Genomic DNA, 14,311 nt, shown 5'->3' with positions numbered 1-14,311 from the left:
CAGCTGCACCCTGCACGAGCATGCGACGCGCGGCTGTACAGCGGGCGCTGCACGCAGGGACTCGGGCAGGCCCTCCTCGCCGAAGAACACCACCGTCAGCTGCACCCTGCACGAGCATGCGACACGCGGCTGTACAGCGGGCGCTGCAGGCGGGGACTCGGGCAGGCCCTCCTCGCAGAAGAACACCACCGTCAGCAGCACCCTGCACGAGCATGCGACGCGTGGCTGTACAGCGGGCGCTGCAGGCGGGGACTCGGGCAGGCCCTCCTCGCAGAAGAACACCACCGTCAGCTGCACCCTGCACGAGCATGCGACACGCGGCTGTACAGCGGGCGCTGCAGGCGGGGACTCGGGCAGGCCCTCCTCGCAGAAGAACACCACTGTCAGCTGCACCCTGCACGAGCATGCGACGCGCGGCTGTACAGCGGGCGCTGCAGGCGGGGACTCGGGCAGGCCCTCCTCGCACAAGAACACCACCGTCAGCTGCACCCTGCACGAGCATGCGACACGCGGCTGTACAGCGGGCGCTGCATGCGGGGGCTCGGGCAGGCCCTCCTTGCAGAAGAACACCACCGTCAGCTGCACCCTGCACGAGCATGCGACGCGCGGCTGTACAGCGGGCGCTGCAGGCGGGGACTCGGGCAGGCCTTCCTCGCCGAAGAACACCACTGTCAGCTGCACCCTGCACGAGCATGCGACACGCGGCTGTACAGCGGGCGCTGCATGCGGGGACTCGGGCAGGCCCTCCTCGCAGAAGAACACCACCGTCAGCTGCACCCTGCACGAGCATGCGACACACGGCTGTACAGCGGGCGCTGCAGGCGGGGACTCGGGCAGGCCCTCCTCGCAGAAGAACACCACCGTCAGCTGCACCCTGCACGAGCATGCGAGACGCGGCTGTACAGCGGGCGCTGCAGGCGGGGAATCGGGCAGGCCCTCCTCGCAGAAGAACACCACCGTCAGCTGCACCCTGCACGAGCATGCGACGCGCGGCTGTACAGCGGGCGCTGCAGGCGGGGACTCGGGCAGGCCTTCCTCGCCGAAGAACACCACTGTCAGCTGCACCCTGCACGAGCATGCGACACGCGGCTGTACAGCGGGCGCTGCATGCGGGGACTCGGGCAGGCCCTCCTCGCAGAAGAACACCACCGTCAGCTGCACCCTGCACGAGCATGCGACACGCGGCTGTACAGCGGGCGCTGCAGGAGGGGACTCGGGCAGGCCCTCCTCGCAGAAGAACACCACCGTCAGCTGCACCCTGCACGAGCATGCGAGACGCGGCTGTACAGCGGGCGCTGCAGGCGGGGAATCGGGCAGGCCCTCCTCGCAGAAGAACACCACCGTCAGCTGCACCCTGCACGAGCATGCGACGCGCGGCTGTACAGCGGGCGCTGCACGCGGGGACTCGGGCAGGCCCTCCTCGCAGAAGAACACCACCGTCAGCTGCACCCTGCACGAGCATGCGACACGCGGCCGTACAGCGGGCGCTGCAGGTGGGGACTCGTGCAGGCCCTCCTCGCCGAAGAACACCACCGTCAGCTGCACCCTGCACGAGCATGCGACACGCGGCTGTACAGCGGGCGCTGCAGGCGGGGACTCGGGCAGGCCCTCCTCGCAGAAGAACACCACCGTCAGCTGCACCCTGCACGAGCATGCGACACGCGGCTGTACAGCGGGCGCTGCAGGCGGGGACTCGGGCAGGCCCTCCTCGCAGAAGAACACCACCGTCAGCAGCACCCTGCACGAGCATGCGACGCGCGGCTGTACAGCGGGCGCTGCAGGCGGGGACTCGGGCAGGCCCTCCTCGCCGAAGAACACCACCGTCAGCTGAACCCTGCACGAGCATGCGACGCGCGGCTGTACAGCGGGCGCTGCAGGCGGGGACTCGGGCAGGCCCTCCTCGCAGAAGAACACCACCGTCAGCTGCACCCTGCACGAGCATGCGACACGCGGCTGTACAGCGGGCGCTGCAGGCGGGGACTCGGGCAGGCCCTCCTCGCAGAAGAACACCACCGTCAGCTGCACCCTGCACGAGCATGCGACGCGCGGCTGTACAGCGGGCGCTGCAGGCGGGGACTCGGGCAGGTCCTCCTCGCAGAAGAACACCACCGTCAGCTGCACCCTGCACGAGCATGCGACACGCGGCTGTACAGCGGGCGCTGCAGGCGGGGACTCGGGCAGGCCCTCCTCGCAGAAGAACACCACCGTCAGCTGCACCCTGCACGAGCATGCGACGCGCGGCTGTACAGCGGGCGCTGCACGCGGGGACTCGGGCAGGCCCTCCTCGCAGAAGAACACCACCGTCAGCTGCACCCTGCACGAGCATGCGACACGCGGCCGTACAGCGGGCGCTGCAGGCGGGGACTCGTGCAGGCCCTCCTCGCCGAAGAACACCACCGTCAGCTGCACCCTGCACGAGCATGCGACACGCGGCTGTACAGCGGGCGCTGCAGGCGGGGACTCGGGCAGGCCCTCCTCGCAGAAGAACACCACCGTCAGCTGCACCCTGCACGAGCATGCGACACGCGGCTGTACAGCGGGCGCTGCAGGTGGGGACTCGGGCAGGCCCTCCTCGCAGAAGAACACCACCGTCAGCTGCACCCTGCACGAGCATGCGACACGCGGCTGTACAGCGGGCGCTGCAGGTGGGGACTCGGGCAGGCCCTCCTCGCAGAAGAACACCACCGTCAGCTGCACCCTGCACGAGCATGCGACACGCGGCTGTACAGCGGGCGCTGCAGGCGGGGACTCGGGCAGGCCCTCCTCGCCGAAGAACACCACCGTCAGCTGCACCCTGCACGAGCATGCGACGCGGGGCTGTACAGCGGCCGCTGCACGCGGGGACTCGCAGGCAGTGTGCCACCGGAGCCGTCTGCACACGGGCCGTGCTGCCGAACGTTGACGCCGAGCGTGCCAAGTTCGACGTGCTGCTGAACGCTCAGGAACGATGCGACTACGGTACGTGGGCACCAACGCGATACGCGTGATCGCGACGCACTCCAGCGGTAGTTGAGCTACGTTCCTAGCTCACAGTTTACCCCACAGGCGCGCTTAAAATTCCCACGTTAACTCTGTTAAAACGCACATTTCCTCCATCGTCCACCAAAAGGAAAGTACCGTGTCCAATCGATAAGGACACATGCTTATAAAAGTTCCATTACAAACAGTGCGGTACAAATTTGGAATACTTCTCCGCATAAGATAAACATTATTTCGTCATTCCCACATTTTAGTACAACCCCAAGGTCACTCTTACTTGATCACTGTTCCTACGCAGTAGCAGTATATTTGCAACATGTGGATTACGAAGCGTAAAAGAAAAAGGTGCAAAATATCTTTATACAAGTAGCGCAAGCTGTCCTGTAGATTAAGCCAATCGAACAAAGTCACCCCTCAAAAAAAGGTGAACTTATAATTACATAAAATCAAATATTATAGCATATACTTACATTAAACTAATAATAAAGTACCAGAACCTAATAAAAACGGGAATGTTATGAAAACATATGTAAGTTTTAAGACCCGAAACACTGCCTCAACAAAAACTAATTGGTGCACAGAAACGCTAGTCATTACGATAAATCAACAACATAACACTTGTTGTTAATCATATTACCTTACCACTTACTGGAAACGTTAATCGTAGATAATGATGTTACTAATTGAAATTAAATTACAACAAACTGTACCCAGAACAATGCGTTTTGGGTGGATCTTCAGTGTGTCGCTGCCTTCAAATAGTCTATTCGCATAATACGCAAGTTACAGTAATTCTTTTGCCACGCATCTGATGTTTTTCACTATTTTATTGGAACGAATGACACAACTAGCAACGGTTTTTCCAGTGATTCTCAATTTGCTGGGGCTCAGAAACGACAAATATACATATAGGCTTGAAATGAATGCCAGTATGGCGCCTCACAACTCTGTGCTGAAGGGAGACGGCTTGCGTGTGACGTAGGTGGCGTTGTGCCATCTCATTGGTCAACGCTCAGCAGCACGCTCAGAATATCTGACATGCCAGATATTGCTCTGCGCGTTCGAAAGACTCCCAAGAGTGCTCTTCCACGCTATGACGTCAGAAACTCGGCACGCTCAACGTTCGGATGCACGGTCCGTGTGCCGACGGCTTTTAAGGAGACTGCAGCCTGGCAAACCCTCTATGAACAACACCCCAGTCAGCTGTCCCCTGTGTCATCACGTACCGGTCGGCTGCAACTAAAGAGCAGCAATTCAGAGAGAAGTATCCGATTCCACCCCTCTGCTATGACCCATGACGTCATCAGTATGGCGGAAATGCCTCTTCTAAGCGTCTCCAACATGGCGCTTAATATGTCGCTACATACACACGGCAACAAACACGAAAATACGTATAAAAAAGACAATAACATCTCCTTCCAAAAATACAATCAGACTAACGGGGCAGCTTCGGGAAAGTGTGGGTTTTAGGGAGGGGACGAGCTAAATACAATAGTAAAAACAAGACACACCAAGATCCCAAAACACGAAAATGACGAACAAGAAAAAATTACAAAACCTACAGGAATCAGACACTTCCCTTGACCAATATCGGTTAACTGCAGCTGACGATACCTAAACACAAACAGCCAAAACTACGAAAATTGGAATCACACAATTCCCTTGATCCCAGCTGACGATACCAAAACACCAATACCTACATATAAAACTACGAAAATTGGAATCGGTCATTTCCCTTGCCCTATATAGGTCAACCATAACTATTAATACGAAAAAACTACCACCTACAACTACGAAAAACAAAGCCAAAACCACACCACCCCAAAAATTCAAAAGTAAAACATTCTCACGTTAATTTAAACACATTCAATTCACAAAAAAACACAAGAAGACGACATCTACAAACACAACCAACTCATAAACTCCGTGTCGCAATGACGTCACACACCACAACTCCCTTACCTCATGGGTCAAAGCAGACGGGTGGAATCGGACGCCTCCGTTGACCCCCAGTGTGGACTGTAATTATTGTACAGCAGAGAAACTTCGTAGATATTGCAAGGCATTAATGCAGAACAGATTTACGCTGGAAAAAAAAATAGTTCCAATTTTCGTCACCAGGTGCACATCTGGCGCTTTACAGCATTTCCTTGACGGCCCCGGTGTCATACTGAACAAACGGTGCAAGCGGCGGTTAATTTCATCCACATTACGTCTTTCTCACTTATTTGACCTTTTCTGCCCAAGACCCATTCTTAATGCATTGTGTACTGAAACATTTCTATACGTCTTCTTTGCATTCACAGCGCCAGATTTCCGCATGGTGGCCCAAATTGGAACTTTTTTTTTCCAGCGTAAATCGTTTCCGCATTCATTCTTTAAAATATCCACCACATTTGGCTGCCATAGGATAATTACATCCTGACCTGAACCTCTGTGAGTAGCTGGAAGACCCATTCCTGAGCCCAGTTGTTTTATTCCAAATTAGTTCACTGAATACGAATTCCTTGGTATCAGCTGTATTACGTACAAATCTACTACCCTATAGTGACATATGGAAATATGTGCCGGTCCGAGATTCTCTTCCGGGTTTTCGGCTTACCATGAGCGGTTGCTTAGCCACTTCTATCTGCACTTGCTCTCCGGACTGATCCAAACTTCAATATGTCGCACTGTCTACATCCGTATCTCGTAGTCGACTGAATACCTCACGCAATGCCCCCAACATTACTTGCACTCTGCATCAGAGAGATCTTCTGCCTGCGTATCCCATAACTAATGGAAGCAAATTTCGCAAAAAAATGCAATATCTGAGAAAATTCGACTGCGAGAACAGAACTACATGTCCACATTACTGTTGTATAGAATGTAATGGAACTTACTGGCAAAAATGCCTACTTGAAATCAAAAGGTAGCTTAAACTATTTCAATATAGGTTGTACAAAATACAAGTCCATTTTTCTCAAGTATCGCAGGCTTACTTCCATGTCTGAATGAACAACCCTGTTGACGAAACGACACTGATCTCTATTCCCCATTTTCTCCTTCTCTCCAGCGCAGAAATCTAGTTAATAATTTCAGCGAGCATCACGTGATAAAAACAATGAGCTATGTCATAATGGTGTACACAGTGTGATGTATGGATGTTTGGGTCTGTCCAGGGAGCTTCCATGGATCTTCGAAGTGGTTAAGGCGACCACTCACGACAAGAAGGAAGTCCTGGTTCGATACAAATCATATGTCACTGTTGGATGGCACATCTATACCTAACACAGCTGATGTCCATTGTTTCTTACAGCTGTGGACCGTCAACAGCCTCTGCTCTTTCAGACATGGATGTAAGTATTACAAGCCCAGGCTGGAGAAAGATGACGACAACACTGGTCGCGATTCCTCACTGCCTCCTCATTCTCCCTGGTGCGGGAATCCAAGTTACGTTGCGAGCACCAGGTATGCTGTAAGGACGTAGTGCATATGGAACTTTGAATCTGTCCGCGTAGCGTGCATCGATAGCCACAGTGGTTAGGGGTACTGCTTGTGGTAAGTAAAAAATCCGGGTTCGAGTCCGGCATGCACAAATTTTCATACATCACTGGTGGGAGCAGATCTATACCTCATAAAGCTAATGTCAAGGAACTCGCATTCAGCGAATTAATTGCAAGTCATATCGTACAGCTGTGGATTGTTAACAGCGTTCATTCTTTCAGACATTCTTACCAGCTGTTTTGATTCTCTGGACGGAGGCTACAGCGGGTCACATGAACCAGAGCATTTACTGTTTCTCTAACTTCTCGTTCTTTGGTTAGAATCGCTGTGCATTCCAGAGAGTTGGGAGCACGGTTACTTGATTTCGGGAGAGTTATATCTCTTCAGTTGTTGGGATAGGAGGTGCATAATGTTAAGGTACCGTACTGATCAATGGTGAAATGTTTGGCGTGGAAGCTACTCAGAGAGGAAGACTGGTCTTTCATGTGGCACTAGCCGGCCGCTGTGGCCGCACGGTTCTAGGTGCTGCAGTCTGGAACCGAGCGACCACTACGGTCGCAGATTCGAATCCTGCCTCGGGCACGGATGTGTGTGATGTCCTTAGGTTAGTTAGGTTTAATTAGTTCTAAGTTCTAGGCGACTCATGACCTCAGACGTTAAGTCGCATAGTGCTCAGAGCCATTTGAACCATTTGGCACTAACGACCTGAGGTCATTTGAGATGAAGAAGCTCGCAATAAACGGGGATGGCGTTTACTTTCGAAGGCCTCAGCACTTGCGCGGGGGATGAAGAGAGAGGGAAGCTATGTTTCTTAAGACCAGCCAGGGGTTTGAAACCACTTCACACTTCCAAAATCAGAATTCAGTTTATTACCAACTTTACTTGGTTCTATGGATTTATCATGTGGAGACTACCGTTAAAGAACTCTACAGAAGACGGGGTGTAGGTTGACTAATTGTCATGACAAAATATTAGCCTGATTATTGACTGTCACATTGTTCGGTGCTAGGCTAACAAGGAAACATCATGATCTTTGACCTCAATCTAACCTGAAAGTGCAGATTCTAAATATGTGCGATAGCCGATATTTCACTCGCTCCACTCCACTGCCGTCGCTTATTTTCCGTGCGCGAAGTCTTGTACAGTGCAGTGAGTAAGACTGTAGTTAAATACTGTTAGAAATTTGAAATGTGCTTTGTTCACTGTGTTCTTACCTGTAGATGAGGCCACAGATCTCTTTGCTTCGAACATATTTGTGTTGTGATTAACAAATACGGTGAAAATGAAAGAAACGAATGACCGTGTCATTAAGAGGTAGAATAGCGCTGTTTGATTATTAACATCGTTATTATGCGTTATTTGTACTGGATTTTAAAACTGGCCCTGTTAAAGTGAGCTACATTTGCAGGGTCAATCATGATTAAATTGAGGGCAGCGACCGCACATGCTGCTTTTTAATTGGACTAATGGTATTAACTAAGCAGACTGATTTTTACAGCTAAAAACTTGCACGATTGAAATGAAGAAAATAAACCGTTTACAATAGACACAAACATTTTCATTTCATATCCACGGAAAGCATATGTCACCAAAAACGAAAAAAGAACAAATGCAGTACCTGAGAAAATTCGACTGCAAGAACAGAACTACATGTCCACTTTACTGTTGTATAGAATGTAATGGTGCTTACTGCCAAAAATGCCTACTTGTAATCAAAAGGTACCTTAAACTATTTCAGTATCGGTTGTACAGAATACTTCAAGTCTATTTTTCTCAACTATCGCTGGTTTGAATAGTGTCACTATTTCTGACTGGGTGCCACATGGTAATGGCGTGTATATGAAGTATATGGCGATGCTGTTTCCGGCAAGTCTATGTAAATGTGGAGTCCAGCCAGTAATCATTGCAGAGATGAGTGAAAATGCAGCTGGAGGGATTACTATGTCTTGGAGAGAGTAACTCTGGGATGGAAAGTGTGACAGCGATAAGTGTGGGCTGGAACAGGGGAGGAGGGTGAAGTTTTGGAGGTCAGGAGGATGTGAGGGGCATTGGAGTTTTGAGCCAAGGAGAAGGTATGGCGGTTAAGGTAGGTGTAAGGAATGGTAACATTTTCGGGGTGCAGGGAAAAATCTCTCTTTTGAATTTAGAGAACGCTGGAAGAGTGTAATCCTCACGTACTGTTTGCTAGTAATCTTAGTAATTTTAGCTAGCTGTGGACTTTTTACTGGGTGTTTAGTAGACGGAGGAATCGAGTTAACGTACTGTCAAGGACACATACTGCTGACGCATTGTGGTAAGTTTCAGGTGCATACTAAACTGCTGGATAGTGGCTAATCTGAAGACAGTGAATTTTGCAATCACGACAGCTATATATTCAGTATCGGTACTACTGTATATTTAACTTGAGCGGCGCAACTGTAATTAAGTAATTGTGTTTGTACTGCAAAACTCAATAAAATCAAAAGTTTCAAATTTTAAACAGCGTGGAAAAGTACAGCCAGACTGAAATGTCAGACGGCATTGCACGAGGATTGCAGTGCGCTTTGCGCAATTAAAACCACTGGGCTATACCTAAGAGATTCAGACGTGTGCGATGTGATGAATCAAAGCAGTTGAAATCAGAACGCCTTAAAAAATTAGATACGTTGTCTTATATAATTGCTACACGTAAATAATATGTTTATCTGAATATTTTAACACTGATTTTGAATTATATGTGTGTATGTGTTTTTTAGGTTTATGGGCGCTCAACGCCTAAGTTATTAGTCCATTTTGAATTGCATTTCTCCTTTGTTTTGAGAATGTTAAATGTGTAACTAGTGTATACGCTTAGAGATTTGTCTGAGCACAGAATTCCCGCAACACACACAACCTCCCCCCACCCCCATCTTCGCCTTCCCGACAATCTGCTTGACAAAGTGTCATCACTTTGAAATGCTAAAGAGATTTTACGCCAGGAAAGGCGATTTTACGCCTACTAGCAGGTATAGCACCAAATAGATTGTAAACTATATTCTGTGGAGGTCAAATGCCACAAAGTTCCTGCTTGACAAATGATAAGACTTTCTAAGTATGGTTTTATTGCATGTCTGGGCTAGTCTGTATTTTTTCCATATCTCCCCAACTCACCTGCCCTCAAACACCCCGTACCCCCTTCTACTCATCCCTCCTTCACTCCCACCCTCTTCCCCTCTGCTCCAGGCCACTTGTCCTGTTGGTGGGAAACTCACGGGAAGTTATCCTACTGGCAGAGAAGACTAGGACAGCCTGTATGGTTCCCCAATTTCTCTCAACGTCCAGATGACAGCCTCAGAGACGTCACGTTCCAAGACGGGTGCTCATGACGGCTACTTCCATGAGTTGTCATTTAAGTCTGCCAGGATTAGCGCTACTATGAAATCAATCGAATATAAAAATGGCATGAAAATAGAAAGTTCAAGCAACACAGCTTCTTTTAAACACTTACATATTGCATAACTTATTTGTTGTATTTCAACATTTAGTAATGCTTTGATACATTCTAACCTATAGGGTTTAAACTGATTTAACTATCGATAAAACTACAATCTTCTACTGCAGTGTTATGTCTTTTAGCTTCTCCCAAGAGAGTTGAAACAGGTCATTTGCTTGGTTGAGGTGCGTCTTCACAGGTTTAACTAAACTCCGTCCGAACAGGCCTTGGAAGCCCCATCGGTACCGACCAGCCGCCGTGTCATCCTCAGACCACAGGCGTCACTGGATGCGGATACAGAGGGGCATGCGGTCAGCACACCGCTCTCCCGGCTGTGTGCCCGTTTACGAGATCGGAGCCGCTACTTCTGAATCTAGTAGCTCCTCAGTTTGCCTCAGAAGGGCTGAGTTCATCCGCTTGCCAACAGCGCTCGACACCCATCCAACTGCTATCCCAGCCGGACAGCGCTTAACGGCGGTGATCTGGCGGGAACCGGTGTTTTCACTGCGGCAAGGCCGTTGGCCTTCACAGGTTTACTGTATCTTAATCTTCTGTAGGCCGGAAGTCCGTTTATTCGAAATGTTCTGGAAGAATCCAGTTCCACGTGTCCACCTTCTGGTCACACACTGACTGATGTCTCTCGCTCCTACACGGGTATGCATAATACGTCATTCTGTAAAACTCTGTCGCACTGATAAAGGCGAATACAAAAATGGCTTCCCACATGCTACCTGGCATTACGGCGCCTTGAGGACCTTACGTGAAATTAATTTCAAGACTACTTATGTAATCACACATGAAAATGTTTTCATAAATCGATTAAGGAAAATGACGTGTTTCATACTGATGCACAGTAATAGTTTCATGTATTTTATTTAAAAATAATAACACCAGTACGATTTGTTTAAGATGGCATGGAGTGTGTCGTTTAGGTGGAAGGCTAGCTCATGAGGACAACTGCGCTGTCATTTCTCTAGGTGGCTGGGACACACCAGGTGTGTACAGGTGATAGAGGGAGGAAACAAGACTGTGCCTAGGGCACTATTGAGGATGACTGCATGGAATGAATTTAGGTATGTTTGATGGCGAAAATACTGAGCGATAAAAAAGTCAGTATAGATTTGAAAAGTGAATGAATCACGGAATAATGTAGATAGAGAGCTACAAATTGACACACATGCTTGGGATGACATGGGATTTTATTAGACCCAAAAAATACAAAAGTTCAAAAGATGTCCGACAGCTGGCGCTTCATCTGATCAGAAGAGCAATAATTAGCATAATAAAGTAAGACAAAGCAAATATGATGTTCTTTACAGGAAATGTTCAATGTGTCCACCATCATTCCTCAACAACAGCTGTAGTCGAGGAATAATGTTGTGAACAGCACTGTAAAGCATGTCCGGAGTTATGGTGAGGCATTGGCGTCAGATGTTGTGTATCAGGATCCCTAGAGATGTCGGTCGATCACGATACACTTGCAACTTCAGGTAACCCCAAAGCCAATAATCGCACGGACTGAGGTCTGGGGACCTGGGAGGCCTAGCATGACGAAAGCGGCGGCTGAGCACACGATCATCACCAAATGGCGCTCATCTGTCTGACATGTCATTCCAAGCATGTGGGTCAACTTTTACCTCTCTAACTACATTATTCCGTGGTTTATTAAGTTTTCAAATTTATACTGACTTTTTGATCACCCGATATAATTGAAATTACTTAAAATACGTAATTTTTACGATAAATATGAGCAGAGCATGGTTAAAAGTCTTTTCACAGGGAATATTGGAAGGAGTTACGGTGCCAGTCCAAGGCAGCTCGCTGCGGAGTGACTGACCTGCGGTCGTTCTTGAGCGCGATGCGCACGAACTTGTCCATGAAGGCGCGGAAGTGTGCGGCGGGCCCTGGGGCCAGCGGCAGCAGCACGTGCACCGTGGGCCGCCCCCGGGGGGCCGCCAGCCGCTCCACCCCCACCACCAGCGGCGCCAGCAGCGGCCGCACCAGCGTCACACGCCTCCCGCTACCACCAGCGCCAGAACCGGGGCCCCGGAACACCAGCTCGTACTGCGTGCCCGTGGTCGGCTCCGTGCGGTACACGCCCTCGCTGAAGTCCGACAGCGAGAAGCGCTCCCCACTGCCGCCACCGCTGCCGCTACTGCTGTTCAGAGTCTCCAGGGCCTGCAACCGTGTGGTGACCCTCTACAGGCGGGCAGGTGTACTGTCCCAATGAGAAACGGCGAACTACGGGGACGCGTTGCGCCATTTCGTTTCCAACTGCTATTCTTTAGCAGTGTCAGCTGCAGTGTCGATAGGGTGTGGCGCTGTAATAAGTCGTCGGTCTTCAACTCAACCAGAAACTGATAAACCGTTGACAGAAGTGAATTCAGAGTTCGACTGTGGCCTTCACACTCAATTGCTTAAGACTTAATTGCTTTTCACGATATAATTTCATAGCCGACTATCGGTTATCGAAGCAAAGTTGATTATAACACTTAAACTGTTTGACCCAAACCAAACTTTATGTCAAGGGGATCCAGTTTGTTTCTTATCATGAGATTTTATGACAACAATACTGACTGCTACAAATACAATATTTTCGAATTTTTTTTTTAGGATTCTGTAAGAAAATCACATTTTGAATGTTGAAATTACTTTAGTACATTACCTCATATTTTGCTACCATGAACTAAGGGCCGATAACAACTGAGGACCATAATACGAGGTTTGTCCGGAAAATACGTATAAAAGTTGAATAATAACTTTATTTTACAGTTATTCAGGTATTCTCCTTCAAAGTACTCGCCCTGAGAGGCGATCCACTTCTGCCAACGCCGTTTCCACTGTTGATAACATTGCTGGAAGTCTTCAGTTGTGATGTCGTTCAGTTGCCGTGTCGTTTCCGCCTCGATGGCTTCCACATCTCCCAAGTGCCGCCCCCGAAGCACCATTTTGCATTTCGGGAACATGAAGAAGTCACGCGGGGCTAAATCGCGTGAATAAGGCGGGTGGTCTGTCACGGTGACTGAGCTTCGGGCCAAAAACTCGCGCACAACGAGCGACGTGTGAGCGGGCGCATTGTCGTGATGAAGCATCCACCTGCCCACTTTTGCCAACTCCGGTCGAACCCGGGCCCCACGAGCTCTGAGACGTGTCAGAACTTCAACGTAAAAATTTCCGTTCACTCTCTGGCCGGGAGGGACAAATTCCTTGTGAACAAAACCCCTAAAATCAAAGAAAACAATCAACGTTGTCTTCACATTGGACCTTGATTTTCGCGACTTTTTTGTTCCCGGTTCTCCTGCTAGTTTCCATTCCTTGCTTTGAGATTTGAGCTCCACACCGAATTCGTAAAACCAGGACTAGTCTCCAGTGAATACTCGGTTGAGAATGTCCCCTCGTTCCTCTGCTTCCAACCAATCCTCATAGCACTCAACCCTCTTTGCTTTCTGTTCTGGCGTCAAGAACTTCGGTACCATTTTCGCACACAATTCCTTCATTTCAAGTTTTTGTGTCAGGGTTTCGTCAACGATTGTTTAGGGGATTGAGAGCTCGTCTGCAATCATTCTGACTGTAAATCTACGGTCTTTAAGAACACAAACCCGAATTCGTTCAACGTTTGCAACGGAACTCGATGTCCACGGGTGTCCTTGGCGAGGGACATCATTCCCTTCTTCTCGGCCATCCCGGAACCTTTTTAACCACTTGTTCACGGTTGGTTCCTTCAGAGAATTGTCTCCGTAAACCTGTTTCAAACACTCAAAAATCTCATGGCCATTCTTGCCTAGCTCTGCAAGAAACTTGATGTTGACGCGCTGTTTCAATCAGAGAGAGCTCCATGCCGACGGCAGGTGGAAAAGGCTGACTGTCAACAAGCTGCCGCACACTCCCACCTTCACGCAGAGTGCTCTGACTCGAACTGAGTGTTGATGGGATTGATTACAGCAGTAGTCCCACCTGGAAGGTGACTGCAACTTGTAACATAAAGACATTATTCAATTTTTATACGTATTTTCCGTACAGACCTCGTATGACCGTAGGTTTCATGGGAGACTAAATCATTTAACTGATTGCAAAATTGAATCAAATATTGATAAAGAAAGCTCTTGCACATTAGTGAAATTTGATCAAAAGATTGTCTCGCAAAGTAACATTTACTTCGGCACCTGCTGGAGGGCAGTTTACTGGTGTAACAGTAATCTAAAGGCAACGGCTGAAATAACATTACAAAAATATAACAATGAAAAATCCAGGATAGAATGTAACAATACCAGAGAAGGAAAGTTGCTACTCACCATATAGCGGAGATACTGAGTCGCGATAGGCGCAATAAAAGCATTCACACACTCATAGCTTCCAGCCATCAAGCCTTTGTGAGCAGTAGACACACATACACTC

General features: G+C 49.2%; 1 protein-coding gene across 1 annotated transcript in view; it reads right to left on the bottom strand.

Moving 5' to 3' along the window:
* Window positions 1–14,311, bottom strand: part of LOC126317480 (chondroitin sulfate N-acetylgalactosaminyltransferase 2-like) — a 139,114-nt gene that overhangs the window by 24,033 nt on the left and 100,770 nt on the right. The window contains exon 6 of the mRNA XM_049993186.1: window positions 11,754–12,094. Coding sequence (XP_049849143.1) covers window positions 11,754–12,094 — 341 coding nt within the window. The remainder of the gene's footprint in view (window positions 1–11,753; window positions 12,095–14,311) is intronic.

Source organism: Schistocerca gregaria, chromosome 1 (genome assembly GCF_023897955.1).
Source record: "Schistocerca gregaria isolate iqSchGreg1 chromosome 1, iqSchGreg1.2, whole genome shotgun sequence".
NCBI lineage: Eukaryota > Metazoa > Arthropoda > Insecta > Orthoptera > Acrididae > Schistocerca > Schistocerca gregaria.
The sequence above is the reverse complement of the archived record's forward strand: the minus strand, read 5'-3'. Positions and strand labels throughout refer to the sequence as shown.